Source organism: Lepisosteus oculatus, chromosome 2 (genome assembly GCF_040954835.1).
Source record: "Lepisosteus oculatus isolate fLepOcu1 chromosome 2, fLepOcu1.hap2, whole genome shotgun sequence".
NCBI lineage: Eukaryota > Metazoa > Chordata > Actinopteri > Semionotiformes > Lepisosteidae > Lepisosteus > Lepisosteus oculatus.
The window spans coordinates 40600603-40617672 of NC_090697.1; the positions used below are offsets into that span (position 1 = coordinate 40600603).

The window sequence follows — 17070 nt, forward strand, 5'->3', positions numbered from 1 at the left end:
ATTAACAGATCGCAGACTCAAAATATAACGAATAGAATATACCTACTTATTATTATATAATCACTCATTATTGCTGCTGATAAGACCGATATGTTTCCTATAAAATTACTGCAAACTGTTTTTTTTTTCATTATTGAGCTCTGAAATTAGTAGGAAACGGTAGTGACGCATTTACCGCGCCAAACCTGAAAATGTCAACAGAAGCTGCACGTTTGATCAGTTTATCAATACTATTCACTTATGTCTAAATTTGATTTTCATAGAAGCTTTGAAAGTTATAACAGCCGGCTGACAGTTTGTAAAGTGTAAGTTCCCTTTTTCAAAATCATGAATCGCGCTTGCTCAGTTTGTTGTTTGTAATGTTTTATTTACTGTTCTTGTTTTGAAATTGTTCTTGCATGACTGGCTTCACCTTGAATTCTTAAATAACTGCATTATTATTATTATTATTATTATTATTATTATTATTATTATTATTATTATTATTATTAGTAGTAGTAGTAGTAGTAGTAGTAGTTTTAGTACACAAAGTCATACCTATTGTGGTGTTAACAAAATATTTTAATATTTGCTACGTGTAGACCCACTGCTTTTCTGGGGCATTTGGTTATTTCTCTGTGACATTTGAGAATTGTTAAATTTAGCAAAGGCGTAATGTTAATTTAAAAGTTAATATAATTCGTCTGTTTTGGGGCAATGATAATGATAATCCATTCCCGTCTTTTTTATCCCAGTGAATACGAAGTAACAGTGACCCTGTTCCCTTGGATCCTAACTCAAGTTGCTGACTTGAGAATTTTTAAAGTTTTCAAAGAGGTTTTAAAGTTTTTGTTAATTCCTAAAGATAGGTGATAGGCTTCTTATTATTTGAAGAAATTTTTAAGTTATAAGAAATTCACAAACTGGATACAAACATATATTGTTTTAATGAATACAACAAATGAAAAGGCTGTGCAGTACAGTGAGATAGGCTTATTAATCTTTTTTGAATATAATACATCAAATTATTACCACACAACAATAGTAACCTGATTTACAGTTCCAAAACATTCAAAATGATTTACTGATGCAATAAGTACTTTTACTTTCTAAGTGTCAATGAATTACCTCAGTAGGTCTGGTTAAAAGTATTAAACAGTGAAGCCAGAGCAATTGAATAGCAATTAAGTCTATTGATGGGTTTAAAGCCTTGGATCATTACATCCCTCATTTTAGAAAGGAGGCTGTTTTTCTGAAAATTGTTTTAATTCCTTGCCCATTCTCTGGTTTTGAATTGTATGCCTAGAATTAGTGGTTTTAATGCCACTTATGCCAAGACCACATTTTTGACAAATATTGACAGTCAATCTAGAAATCTTTGAAATATTGACATTGAAAGGTTTTGTTGTTTGAAATCCATAAATGCCATAGTCCCAAAAAATTACTTTAAATGTAATTAACAATAGAGAATGTTCCACATGAGGAAGATAAGAAGAGATGCATTTAGGACAGTAATTAGTAAATTGTTCTGTATAAGAATAGATTAACGATGATCTAGAATAAACTCACAAGTTGAGACTCTGAGATCTTTTAATAAAAGGCTGGATGGGATTTTGAGACAACTAGACTAACAATCAAATGAGCAGTACCTAGTGAACACTCCCCTCTCTCTCCTAAGCCTTGTTTTCTTCTGTCCTTCCATTTTCAGAATCTGAATGCAAGGTTTTTAGAATGAGTGGAGACTGGAGAGGCAGGGGAACCTGGAGGGGAGGGGGGCAGAGAGGCTACAGAGGAGGGGCAGGAAGCAGTTGGCGGGGTGCTGGAGCCTGGAGTTACGGGAGAGGAGGAGGAGGACAAAGTGGGAGCTGGAGGGGAAGGCCTTGGCGAGAAGGTGGCATCGGTCCGAGAGCCAACAGAGACGCAGGTACTCTTGCTGTCATGTTGTTCTATATTCACCTGGTGGTAAGGGACGTAAAGAGAAGTGTGAAACAGAAAAATCTCCACTTTTCCTTCTTGATCTCCATTGTAATATTGTGTTTTATATTCTTAGTTTATACATTTATAGTATTATTTATTCAGTGCCTTTAAGTACAGCTTTGGAAAGGAGCTTTTAGTGGGACTGTTCTCTCTTTGTTTTAGAGCCAGGTGGTGTACAGAATACACAGTCTCGAATGACACAGAGCACACTGGACCCGGCTTGCCGCTATAAAGGATGGAAACTTTATTTTTCCGAAGGTAAAAAGTAACAGAGTGGTTTAATATTCTTGGTGTCATAAAACCAATGGCCATTGAACTGAGAAGTCAATTTTGGGTGGCCTTTTGTATACAGAGTCTACAAGAGTTTTAAAGTGGTTTCAGAAGAAAAATCAACCAATTTGTCACTGGAAGAAGTTATAATTAAATAAGCATCCTCAAAATATTGTACAACAATATAGTTATTATCGGGGGTTTAAATTCTTTACACAGTTTTAAATGTTGTAATTTTATATAAACTTTGCATGATTTTTGAATGTTTTTTAGGTTACAGTGAGAGCTCACCATACGTACAGAAGATTCAGGCCTTTGAACGGTATTGCATTGCCAGAATTGAACTTTATGACAAGGTGAAGAGTTTTCTTTTTTGGTTGTGACTGTTTTCTAGATCTTTGTGCAACAGATATTGGCTTTCAAGTAGGCAAACACTGAAAAAAAATATATATATAACAAAACAATGTTTTTTTTTTAAAATTAAAATCACAATTTATTTTTGAAATCCCAAGATTGGAACAGAGTATTTTCCACACATCTGCTTGTAACTATGAATGGTAGGAAGGAATGAGGAACCATAAGCAGATCCCTCCTATACATATCTTCAAACCAATTGCCTTTTAACATCTCAATGGCTATGAAGCCCCTTACTAGAGGTGCAGTGCCGATCGGAGATCTCTCTGTGATGTAGTGAGAAGTAGCTCCTTGAGAAAGCCACCATTTTGGCTTAAAACCCAGGACCAAAGTTGTGTCCTTGAGCCGTCCGTTAATGAGAAAAACTGCAGAATTATATATGGCTGGGATTTCACACGAGGGAAAGGAACTATCGGATAGGCTTCGTATGAAATTAGCCACTCTTCTGGTTTATAAGGTGGGATGGGAGGAAAGGGATTCGGTCTCTGTCTAGGCTTCAGCAAAGTTGGAGAGAGAGTGATAGCTTCAGTGGGGAGTTTTTGCTAATGATGGGTGTGACTGGGTTACAGGACTGTGGAACATCAGTGGGCTACAAGGTAGCTTGAGGAATGCATAAATTAGTTTATACTGAGGGCCATCAAACATTTGGAACAGACTTCTGTGTGATAGCTCATTCACATGGCCCAGTTGGAATGAAGTACATTATTGAAGAGCAGGGTTAGCCTGCTGGGCCTGAGCCAACTGGAATCGTTTGCACTTGGAGGAGTGGGGCATCTCCTGGCAAGGTAATAGCATATCTTTTGTACGCGGAAAAGAGAGAGTGGCCTAGATCTCACAGATTGAATCTCGGCTACTGCTTGTGCCTTAAGAACAATCGTGGAGTCTCTAAGATAGAAAGGAAATAGCAAACTGGCTGCTGTTGTGTTGTTATCGCAGGTTTTGTTTTTGCAAGTGCTTGCTCTTGAGAGGTAAGAGTGCTTCAGTGCCAAGTGTGACAAGTATGAAGAGAACTGTGTGGGAGAGAAGAGATTATAGGAAGACCTGCACTTTCCCCAAAAGCTATGCGGTGCGAGAGAGCTGGATCCTGGAGGGGGCACAATAGTATGGTGGTGGGAGACCGGCCGCTTAAAATGCTAAAAGATAAAGTGAGATTCTGGCAGTGTGTAGTACAGATGGGGAATGCGGAGGAGGAAGGACAGGCAATATCACAGTGTCACTCTCACTGATAGCACCACATGCTTGCAAGCATCTGTCTTGCAAAAAGCCAAGAGAACCCTGGCCAGCTAATCCTGCCCTAGTCTCAGCTGCTTAGGAAATCCCACTCGCAGTTAACTATTGACAAGACATGGGTCTCTAACCCATAATTGATGAGCTCTGCCTGCTCTTGTTTAAGTATATGCTACTACTGATTGAGCCATTAAGGAGACCCCCAAAAGGGGGAAATATTTGTAGTGATTAAATTGAATCCTCACTGGCTTATAAATATACTGTGGTTATCAAATATAGAATCTTTTCAACATCCTTTGCTAGACCAATTTAATGAATCACTTTGTTATGTGTCTTGATTCGGGATTATGGAATGTCTCACTTTTTGTAGGAAAACTTTTTTTTTTCCTTTTGTTTATTAACAGGATGAAATTGAAAGGAAAGGCAGCATTCTGGTGGATTTCAAAGATCTTGTGCAGGACAAAAATATCACAGAAGCAATCCCCAATTTAGCAGCAGAGCTCAGAGATATGCCAGAGAAAACATTGGACTGCCTGGGTTTGGCAGTGCATCAGGTATGCATTCCTACACATTTCAAGGAGATGCCCCACTCACTGTTAAAATACTAATCTTATCTGTGTTTTAGTCTTAACATTTATGAAATGTGACATATTAAAATACGATGGGTCATGTTAACAAAGGATCTGTCTGTGAAACATGAAAGGTTATTTCTAAACTTGTTACTTCAAACTTAAAATGTAATATCTAATTGTGTTTTTTAAGTGGTAATTGTAAAAGACCAAGGTCTGCATTAAATGAAAACATCCAGCTACCACATAAACTTAGATTATAAATCTGATAATTAATGGCAGATTTGTTTAACAGCTTCTGGAAACTATGGAGATTGATTTTAAAAGTGGTATTCATCTGTATATAGTATCTAAATGAAACTGTCCTGCAATATTAAATAAAAATGTAGTTCAGTTCAGTTATTTGTCAATGAAATGTGCAATGAAATGCTTTAATATAAGCAGCTAAATAGGAATTACTAAGGGTCATTCATCTGGATATATTGACATATTTTCTCAGATTGACTTAATGTTTTCTCACTATTTTCCAGGTGTTAACAAAGGATCTGGAGCGACATGCCACAGAATTGCAGGAACAAGAAGGGCTTCCCAGTGGTGTACCACCTATTGTCAATATGCCATATATCCATGCCAGGTAATAAAAAATACTGTACAAGTTTTCTGTTTTTAGTATTTGGCAGCTGTAGTCATTATAATATGCTATAATATTAATTGTGTGTTGCTTTTGAATGTTCTTTGGTATAAGGTTCCTTCAATGTAGCACTCTTGAGTTTACCACTGATTTTCTTATTCCAAGTGCTAAATACGTATGCAATATGTAACAGGTATTTCTTCAGTACACATTTTATGTGCTTTTAAGAACTGTTCCTTGGTGATATTGAACATGGATATTACAATAAGGACTATAATAAACAGAAGTACTAAAGTCTTAGAAACAACTCATTTGTTTTCCTTCTTTCTTCAGTGAAAGGATGAAATTGGCCCTGTCAAAAGGGACTTTTAAAAATTCTGTCATCCATTCTTATTTTTAGAAATGAAATCTTTTTTTTTAACATGTACAAGCTGAAATCGTTTAAACCTGAAATTTTTACTTTTATATTTTATTTATTGTATACATATAAATATCCATTAAAACGGATACTAGGATAAGGAGGAAAAAACAACCTCCCTTTGTGCATTAATGTGCTTATTGTTTTAGGATTTACAACTACGAGCCACTAACACCTCTGAAGAACCTCCGCGCTAACCTGTATGGCAAATATGTAGCTCTTCGGGGAACTGTAGTGAGAGTCAGTAATATCAAGCCACTCTGCACAAAGATGGCTTTCACCTGCAACACATGTGGATACATCCAGAGCCTTGAACTCCCTGATGGCAAGTTCACTGTACCTACCAAGGTAGTGGTTTCATCAAAACTAAAATGGTTTAGGTTTTCTATCAAAGTCTTATTTCTCCATGAAATGGCTTATAATTTATAATTTAATCTTCTCTTTCTTCACGTTCCTTCAGACATCATTTCATTGAAATGGTTTGTGAGAATACTTCTTCAGGAATTGTTCGGCTGTATGAAAGACAATTGAACATATTGCTGTAGCAAGGCCCAGGAGAACTAAAAACAGGGTGTGATGACCTATATGGTGTAATAAATTATTTTATTTACCGAAAACCATGTTTGAGAGGTAGTGGGCAAGCTTTCTTCTGAAGTTATCTGTCACCATCTCTTGGTCCTCTAAAGAATAATGTATATTGCTCAACAAACCTAGTAGTGCTAGGCCTCCACTGACAGCAATATTTGCCATATATTGTAGAAAAAGTTACAATTGTAATATTAATAGTAATGGTAATATTAGTAATACAAAATATTACTAAAGCATTCATGCTGTGCAAATACATGAATTACTGGACATTGAGTATTTTTATTTTCATATACAATTATATGCTATCAAAATATTTACAGTTAATGTCATCTAAAAATGACACATGTAAAAAAAGGAAGTTTGGTTTCCGACAATATCATAAACTGCTCTTGTACTTCAAAGTAATGTGAAGTTCAAAATAAGATGCAAGGTGGGGGGAAATTATGTGATTTTATCATTTAATTATTTTTAGAAAATTTATTCTAATTTTCTCTTGAGGCTCCAAGAATGATAAGCCCACAAATCTTTTTATTTTGGTCTTGTTCTTTCAGCTTTGTTTTAAAATGTCTGTTCTTTTATACTCAGTGTCCGGGGCCAGATTGTCGCAGTCGATCATTCACGCCAAACAGAAGTTCACCTTTAACACTAACAGTGGACTGGCAGACTATTAAGTAAGCCTATTATTTTTTGTGGTTTGGCACAAAGAAAATGTAAATAGAAGTAAACATCAAAGTGTGAAGCACAAATGCTTTGTTTGCTGTCGTGCTTTGAATTAGCAAATTTGATAATGTAAATGTATTAAAAATCTTTCAAGGAAACCTCTTCCATTAATCACAGTATTATGGAAATCATTGTTTAAATGATACTGCAAATGGCAATATAGGGCTTCAGAGGTTAAGAGATAGGAAGTGCCATTAAATAAATGGCAGTTAGTTATTTTTGTAACTTATAGGGAAATTTGTACTATAATTACTGTGCTAATTTAAATTAAAACTCAATAGGTGCAGGATGGCAGACAACATTCATTTAAAGAACTTAGAAAGTTTACATTTGGCCCATTTGGTAGTTAGTAGCTACAGTAATTGGTTGGGCATTGATTAATTGATTGTAACTGTGCATATCCTTATAAATTGCAGAGAAATCAGTATATTTGTGCCACATTCTTTTCTTAGAAACTCAGTGGCTTTCAGAACACGAAAGGTGTTTTCAAACAATACAACTTCAACATTTGTAAAAGAACCTGGAAATTATATTAAGTTCAATGCAGGTTTTGCTTTACTTTCTTAAAATACTTTAGTTGTGCTTTGTTGAAATTAAAATTTTAGTTTATTGAAACAAAATACATCTACAAGTATTAAACATTTACAACACAGTGGTTAACATTGCTGCCTCACAGGTCTGGGGCCCAAGGTTCAATTCTAGACCTGAGGCACTATCTGAGTTTGTATGTTCTCTCTGTGTTCATGTGGGTCTGCACCCACATGTGGCTCTGATGTTCTACCACATTTCTAAGACATACTGGTAGGCTAACTGGCTTTTCGGAAAATTGGCCCAGGTATGAGTGTACGTGTGTCTGTGTCTGTGTGTGCCCTATTATGGATCGGTGTCCCATCCAGGTTGTATGCTGCCTTTTTGTGCATTGCTTGACAGGATAGGCTATCCGGCTATCTGGCTATCCTTTGAACCTGAGTTGCATGAAATGGTTAGAAAATGGATGGATAGTAACAAGTATCACATTTTATGAGGGTTTTTTGTCTAAATGCAAAACGTTACATCTGGTGCATCACAGTCAACACAGTGCATCACTTAGACTATATAGCCATTTCTGCTATAACGAGATAGTTATGTTCCTAGGAAACACTGCATTATGGAACAAAATGTACCAAAAATTTTACCTATTCTGATAAATGAAATGTGTAATTTCCGATTAACCCAGCTATACTACAAATTAAAAATATAGTCAGTAAAAGGCTTGTTCATGTCAACAATAAACTAACAATATTTTTCAAAAATAACAATAACAAAATTTTGTTTTTCTCTCAGCTTTGACAAGATCCCCTGAAAAAGAGGTTTCGTTTTTTATGTATTGCCTAAGTGATTCTGAAACATCCATGTTCTCTTCAGGGTTCAAGAGTTAATGTCAGATGACCAGAGAGAAGCTGGACGAATACCTCGGACCATTGAATGCGAACTTTCTCAGGGCCTTGTGGACAGCTGTGTCCCAGGGGACACCGTGACCATCACAGGGATTGTCAAGGTGTCTAGCGAGGAAGGTTAGTTCTAGTTTCAGGTGGCTGTTTTTCATTAACTGCTACTACACATTTCTAATTGGTATTTCACTGTAAGAGTTCAGGGTTTGTTCAGCATAATTTGCTTGACGTTTGTGTCAAAGATGAGGTGCCAATCATTCTTCCTCAATGTGGAATGGCTGATATACATTCCATTGCAATATTTGAAAGGCTTTAAAAAAGGCACAGACATTGAATCTTTTACAAAGTCATCAAGGGATTTTTCTTTTGAGAACACTGATATTGTCATCATTGAAATAATCGGGAAGAAGCAGCAGAAACCTGACTGTATCATTTAGGGCAAAAATATTTCCCTAGGGGACATCTGGGAAGGATTCAGAGACCTTCTTTAATATCCTGGAGTTCCCTAGATATTAAATTTAAAACTGCTAAAATATTATTTAGAATTCTTGTATTCTCATATATATGTGTAGAATATAATAAACTGTATATAATGGTTTATATGAAAGCCATATTTATGGATGTTTGCTCATCTCGTATGTCGAGAGTCCCATAACATGGCCAAACTGATAAGTAATTTTCATCTCGTATAAAACAGATAAATAAAAAACACAATTCTAAAAGGATTCCAAGCCTCAGAAGATCTCAGATCCCATCTGTGTGCATACTGTCATTGTATGCAATTTATAAATGAAAATATATATTTAAATCTAGTTCTTGTTTTATTACTCAAGCTACTCATGTTTTTTTTCCATACATTTCTTTCGTCTCCATGCAAGATGAATCTGCTTCCCGATGGGTAAAATGATATCATAGAAGACATTAAGAAGGAAACAGTAAAAGCAATGCAATCAATTCAGTAATTATATTACATGATGGTTTTCAAGCATAACGCATGTATAGGGATAGTGCTAATTTTTCAAAACAGACTTGTTGTAATGATACCATGGGAAAATCTGCCTTAGCTGATATGCATTTGTTGTTTTCAAATGAGCATGAATGTATTACTAGTAATTGGTCATGGGCAATCTATCATCAGAGTAGGTTCAGCGCATGAGAAATGTTATTAAAGCTTGCTAATAATGCTGTTTAGATGTGGACAATTTACTTTGGCTCTTCACAATGTAAACATTTACCATCTTGAGTTGATTTGACTACTAATCAGTATGTATCATTTGTTGTGTTCTTTCTATGCCCACAGGAGTTGCAAAGCATAAAAAAGATAAATGCATGTTTCTGTTGTACATTGATGCTAACTCCATCAGCAACTCCAAAGGGCAGAAAGAAAAAGATATGATGGAGTCTGAGAGCCAGGGAGCATTAATAGAATTCTCTTTCAATGACCTTCAGACCATTCAGAAGATTCAAGCTGAAGAAAAGCTTTTAAAAGTCATGGTCAAGTAAGGATATTTTTTTTCTAATATGTACTTATTTGTTTACTAACAAGTGATTCAGCATAATTACAATACTTTATAATAATACAGTAGTAATGTTCTGAAAAGTTAGAAAGAGACTTTAACCTTTAAATTGGTTATTTCAGTTTTTTATGGTAAACACTGTCCTAACACCCACAGTAAGAAAGAAGTACATTGTGAATTACTGTGTTAAACTTAATAACCCAAGAGTTTTCCTTATATAAGAATAATCATAATCAAGAATAATTCCCTGATGATGCTATTTTCTTTTTTAGCTCATTGTGTCCAGCCATTTACGGCCATGTGGTGAGTTGATTTTGTAAATATGTTCAAAAATATTTTTAAGAATCCAGTATTATTTATAATATTACATGTATATAATATCATTGAATATCATTGAGTATATAATATTGCCCATAGATACATTATTTTGTATCTTTTTTTAATTTTAATTTAATTGAAGAAACAAACAATATGTATTTGTCACATTTATTACATATCGACTGAGAATGAAATAGTACAGTACATTATGCAAATACATGATACAGAAATGCTAGATGTATTACTGTAATTACCTGGTTAACTCCTTATGGTTTTCTGCAAAAAATATTAAATGCATTATCTGTGGAATAAAATATTATTTTGAATAACTTTATAAATTATTTTGAGTACTTCAGATAACCCACATATATTGTTTTTGTTTGTTTTCAGCTGGTGAAAGCAGGGTTGATATTGGCCTTATTTGGGGGCTGTCAAAAGTATGTGGATGATAAGAATCGGATATCAATAAGAGGAAACCCTCATGTTCTTGTTGTAGGAGACCCTGGTCTGGGTAAAAGTCAAATGTTACAGGTACGCAAAAAGCTCGGAAATTTTACCTAAAAGAACAATGCATTTATTCCAGTCTTGTTTAGATTTCCAGTGCAGAATAAATGCTTAATCTAATCTGTTTTATAAATGTCTAAATTGTAATGTATGCTCTGCAACTGTAATATTATAGTGGAGTGTTACTTATAACTAGTGGGTTAATTGGCTTCTAAGAAAATTGACCCTCTGAGTATGTGCATATTTGTGTCTGTGTCCCCACCCTGCACCTTTTGCTTGGCAAGACTGGCTAGGGCCCCCTTGCAACCCTACATTAGATGAAGTGGTAAGAAAATGGGTGGATGGGTTGCTTGTACCTACAGTAATTAAACTGAGAATCTCATCCAGCCAATTCTTGAAGGTTCCCCCAGGATATCTGCTTCAATAACATTGTTGGGCCAGATGTCAAAATAACACTGTATTTTTTGGGATAAAAACAGTTCTGATTTAACACTGATTGCTTATTATCATTGTGTATTTGCTGTTTAATGCACCTGTCTAAAAAAGCCTTTTGAATGAAAGTAAAAATATGTATCACACATCTTTGGGTATAATTAGCTTACTCACCCTGATCTCTCAGGCTAGATCAAAATCAGTTTTTTCTGTACATGATAAATATTCAGAGATGATAGATTAAATGGTGATTGCTAGTTTAACCATGCATTCTCACTAATTTGCTTCAGGCTGTTTGCAACGTTGCACCACGTGGTGTTTATGTGTGTGGTAATACTACAACTACCTCAGGCCTCACAGTGACTTTATCCCGAGACAGCGGATCTGGGGATTATGCTCTAGAAGCTGGAGCACTGGTACTTGGAGATCAAGGTGTGTAAATTTAATTAGACTTAATTATCTTTAATCTTTGTTATGATTTCTTAATAGTAAGAGTTTGTGTGGTAGGTTACTCCTCCGTTTAAAAAAATATTGAAAATAAATTTGAGAGATGTAGGGATGGGTGTAATTAATACATACAGCAAGTGCTGCTCTGAGTTCTCACTGAATTAGTCTTTGGTTAAATTTCTACTCGATGGATCAAGATGTTCATAGACAGAACTGTTAACTGTTAACAGAACTCTTGCAACAGTTGGTAAAAGCAGGAGTAATACCCATTGACTGAAAACTTTCTGACAGTGCCTCTCCATAATAAAATATAAAAAAATAATCAATTATAGACTACATTGTCTATTACTTCCAAGGTTATTGAAACAATTAGGACTTAATAGATCATGTATATGAAAATAAAACTCTAGGATAGAATCAGCATGATTTAGAAAAAGCTCCACTAACTTGTCAGTGTTCTCCGAACAATAAATGATAATAGTGGACACAACATACAACAAACAGTACATTTATAATCTCTGAAGGCTTTTAATACATTTCCTAATAAAAAGTTAATTCTTAAATTGCAGCTCGAAAGCCTTCAATGTAATGTAACTTAATTTATGTGAATGTTTTAAGATTCAGATTCAGGTATAATTAAACACTTATGGAGTTGTCAGATGGTACTAAAATAGACCAGTTAGAAAACACTGTAGAACCTGCAAAGGGAATTCAAGATTTAGAATTCAAGACAAGGCAGATGACAGTTTTAAGCCATAATATAGCTATTAAACAAGATTAATGCTTACAATTATCCTTTTGTAATACGGAAAGTTTTTTTGCATTTATTTTTTTTAATTTCCTTAGACAAATGTAGAAAAAAAATATTTTATGTATCAGCATACTCATTTCTACATTGTATTTCTGCTTTATTTAGGTCTTTGTTGTATTGATGAATTTGATAAGATGGGGAACCAGCACCAAGCCCTGCTTGAAGCCATGGAACAGCAGAGCATCAGCCTGGCTAAGGCGGGGATTGTTTGCAGTTTACCAGCACGAACCTCAATTATTGCAGCTGCAAACCCTGTTGGAGGACACTACAACAGAGCCAAAACTGTCTCCGAGAATCTGAAGTATGCACATAACAATCCATTTAAGAAAGGTTTTGTTTAGATATCCACCATTTTTAAACATCCACCATTAAAAAAGAACAGCAAGGTTATTATAAATTCAGTTAAAACTGAACTTTTATAGTTTTGCATCTTCTGTTTTGATTAACGTACCTTATTTCAGGGACATGTAATAAACAAGCACTATCACTTGGATTTAAGTTGTGTCTTGATGTTTCCAATATCAACATCTTATCTTTTCCTTACACTTCGGGAGGAGCAGCACTAAAAACATCTTGCAATAAATGACAGTGACCTTAAACTTACATAAGCACAGTATCATATATTTGTTACAAAATTTTTGTTGTTGTTGGGAATAAGAAAATATACAGAATCGAGAGCTGAAAATAAAATAAATACAATTAACCCCAATGTCAACAATGACAGCTCTGGTAAAAAAAGTAATAATTCAGAGGCAAATTATGACAAACAGATATTTAGTAACAACATAATAACACAACCTTAAAAAATAACAATAAGCAATAAAGCAAAAATAGCTACACTATTTACAAACAAAGGCATCTCAGAGGACTATGTATTTCAGACCCAGAAAACCCAGAATGCTAATGCTGTAACCTGCAATCCAATATAAAACTCCCTTCCTATAACCTGGATGCCCAAAAGTGAATGGGAATCTTATCTCCCTATTTCAAAAGGCATCACCTACTAGAAAAGAATGTTTAAGCAAAAGGAGTCCACAAGAAAGGAAATCAGAAATTCCCATAATAAAGCTCTCTTAAACAAGGTTAGAATTACTTAGACAGTAACCAAGACTGATTAGAACAAGGTTCTCTCACCTGACATAAACTTACTTCCTTTCTTGTCTCTGTCTCTGTTCTTCCTACAGTACCTCTCCTTTGCCTTCTTTTGATGTCTTTCTGTGTGTTTAATGTTTATTCTTTATCATGACTAAGCAGGGTAATTCACCAGAACATTCCCTTTGATCCACTGTTTACCCGTCTGTAAGCTCAGCTGCAATATGCAAACTGAAACTCTTGTCTTGAAATTTTATGACCTTTCAACTGTAACATTATGATTGTGTGATGCTTTCTGTGTTTGCATTCAATTACATTTTGAATGTTTTGCAGAATGGGGAGTGCGCTGCTGTCCAGGTTTGACTTGGTATTCATTCTGTTGGACACCCCAAATGAAGATCATGACCACATGCTGTCTGAACATGTCATGGCTATGCGGTCAGGGAAGAAAGAGGTTCTTAGCAGTGCCACTGTCACAAGGAACAGATCGCAGGATGTAAACACTTCTGCTTTGGATTTGTTCCCTGATAAACCTTTATCAGAGAAGTTAAAGGTGACTTTGTTTATATAATGTATATGAAAGCATTGTACAACAGCATAAGAGTTAAACATTTTAGGGCGCCTTTAATATCACTTACTTTATTTTGCTTCGTCTCTTTGATACATTTTGTTTCAAAAATGTTGGACTCTACATGAGAGTTTATAACAAAAAAAACAACCATATGTTTGTGTTAAGATATTTACTCCTGAATGACTTGCAGGTCCAACCTGGAGAAAGCTTTAAACCCATCCCTCACCAGATGTTGAGAAAATATGTGGGTTATGCTCGACACTATGTCCACCCCACTTTGACTGGAGAAGCAGCTCAGGTACTGCAGGAGTTTTACCTGGAGCTGCGAAAGCAGAAATATGGAACAGATAGCATTCCCATCACCACTAGGCAGCTGGAGTCGCTTATACGGCTGACTGAGGTAAAAGGCATATGACATAAAGCCACTGGTTGAAATGGTGTTTTTTAAAGATGTTGAAACTTTGTTGTCACAATTATTCAGTGTTTACAGCTTATACTTGATGATGGAAAACATATGTAATGGTTTTATGATGTGACTTATCTTTTGGAGTCATTTTCATCTTTGCTATATTTTCCTGAGCAGTTTTATCTTTTTTAACTATTTGCAGGTTACTTGGAAGTAGAGTTTAACCTTTTTATTGTGTATCTGGTAGTAGTGTGTGTAAACAATAAACAAGGTATTATTATCTTTTAAACATTTAGACTTAAAAAAATATGTACTGTGTGAGGTACTTACTGCACACCTTGACATACTGTATAACATTGAATTATTTTAAGGCAAGAGCGAGACTGGAACTTCGAGAGAAGGCTACAAAAACAGATGCAGAAGATGTTGTTGAGATAATGAAACACAGGTGGGTTTTTATGGTCTGCATTTTTTTAGCCTAACTGTTTTTTGGAAGCCACGGACCAGACTTTTGTCATTTCAAACAAATAATAAATAGCCTTCTGGTAAAAAAAATTTCAAGGGCCAATTGGCTCTGTGTCCCAGTTTTAATTTCTGGTTTTGATTTATAAAGCCTTTTTTTAAAAGTCAAATCATACAATTTGTATTCCCTTTATCTCTAAAATGATTATTTATACATATTTAAATGGTGAATTCTACAGCTTACTGGACACCTATTCAGATGAATTTGGTCGCTTGGATTTTGATCGCTCGCAGCTTGGCTCTGGAATGAGCAATAGATCACAAGCAAAGAAATTTGTGACCGGGCTTAACCAGATAGCAGAACGGACCTACAAGACCATGTTTGATGTCCAGCAGCTGCGCCAAATTGCTAAGGAGCTGCATATACAGGTAAGATACTGTACGCGGACATCCATTTGAAATGTGTTTTTTACACATTTATCCTGCAAAACAAGGAGTATTTGTTAAGATGTCTGATCCTTAACAATGTAGGATTGTTACACAACATAATTTTTATTATTATAGGATGCATCAGTCAAGAACACATTTTTACATACAATGATGACCTGGCAAAGAGTCTAATACCCTTGTTACACAGAAGACAAAGTAGTAAAAGAAAAGTACACGATGTGGCAGCATTAACAAGTGCAAGTATCACACAGGAAAGATTTAGTGGCCATAAAAATGAAAACACCCTCTGATACGAAGATATATTGTTAAACTGACTCACTGCTGAAAGTTTAAAAAGAAAACTTTTATTTTATTTTTCCTTACACACCCCCTGATTTGGCCATAGAATGGACACAATCTTTTCAGTTTTTCACACAACTTGCAGCTACAAACACCACAAATTCACACAGTTGAGTAGGGGTAGACAGATCCTCCTACCCACCCACTTCCAAGCCTTTTTAATCTTTTAACACATTATAGGCACCATAACATTACCCTGTACCAGAGGTTCAATGCCAATTGGAAAAAAGGCATGTCCCTCACCAACAGCACCCACATACCCACAAGTGTCCATAGTGGTCTGTGTTGCTTAGAAACCCACATGAACATGGAGAGAACATGCAATTTCAGGTCCAGGTCCAGAATTGAACCCAAGGCCCCAGCAGTGCAAAGCAGCAATACTAACTAATGCACCATCATGCCACCACTTTCCCTTATTAAAAAAAAAAAAGTCATGTAAAAATGCATAGCCAATGTGTTACTGTTGTCTGTCTTTTAAATTAGTTTATGGGTGTGTAAAAATTAAAGATTAAAAAGAAAAGGACATTTATATGAAAATATTGATTTACAAAAAACATTTTCACAGCATTCATTTTATACTTTGTTCTGTAACAAAGCTTTAATTTGTTTTATTCTATAGGCAAATCCAGACTAAAATTTGTTTAGAAATACATGTGCTAAAAATCAAAGTACCTGCTTTGTGTATGTTTCTAGCAGCAATAGATTTCTCTTATAGTCCAATTTGTGCAATATGTATTTTTGTATTTTCTGAAGAATTGCACAGCAGCACCTTTAATGCAGTTCCCATTTTTTGTTCCATAGGTGGCAGATTTTGAAGGGTTTATCAGTTCCTTGAATGAACAAGGATACTTGCTGAAAAAAGGACCAAAAATGTATGAACTTCAAACAATTTAAATGGAGTTTCATGTCTAAAATGCAACATATTACATCGCAGATGTAGAACGCCTCAGACAGGACTTGTAATTAATGTTTTCATAATTAAACTCTCAAAATAGTTTTAAAATAAAGTTACTCTAGTGCTTCTAAAGTTTGTCCTTTCTAATGCATTCATTTAGATGAAGCTGTATGATATCTGATTTTCTTTCCATCAAAACTTGGTTTACGTAATCCTTTAAGTGTCACACTATTTTCTGGATTATGTTATGTTTTAAATTGTGTGTATTTATTTCTTTTCGAAGTGTTATATTTGTTGATTGTGGTGTTTACAAATACAGTTCTTAAAGAGCTAACACTGTTTTAATGCTTCTGTTTTGTATATTTATCTTCAGTATTCATAGCAGTGTGGATTATCTTTAAATATGTGAACATTATATGCTGCACAGTAATGGAGCAATTTATTGGAGTGCTTTATAATACAACATAACATTCTTAAAGCGTTGAAGTGCATATTTAATATTAAACGTGTGATTTAAATAATGTATCTAAAAGTTAAGCATTTATTGAACCATGTGTAGTATAAATACGAGTTCTTGCTCCTAAAATGTACATCGCTTCGCTA

At 35.0% G+C, this 17070-nt stretch overlaps 1 protein-coding gene across 1 annotated transcript; it reads left to right on the forward strand.

Annotated features, from left to right (window-relative positions):
- The first annotated feature begins 191 nt into the window (after window positions 1–191).
- Window positions 192–17041, forward strand: mcm8 (minichromosome maintenance 8 homologous recombination repair factor). The gene is made up of 19 exons (XM_006626000.3): window positions 192–305; window positions 1688–1903; window positions 2119–2214; window positions 2500–2582; window positions 4272–4421; window positions 4967–5070; window positions 5635–5833; window positions 6659–6744; window positions 8198–8346; window positions 9524–9722; window positions 10013–10043; window positions 10449–10589; window positions 11285–11426; window positions 12358–12553; window positions 13678–13897; window positions 14106–14315; window positions 14693–14769; window positions 15023–15212; window positions 16374–17041. The coding sequence occupies exons 2-19, from the start codon at window positions 1711–1713 to the stop codon at window positions 16464–16466; spliced, it is 2559 nt and encodes an 852-aa protein (XP_006626063.1). The 5' UTR covers window positions 192–305; window positions 1688–1710; the 3' UTR covers window positions 16467–17041.
- The last annotated feature ends 29 nt before the right edge of the window (window positions 17042–17070 follow it).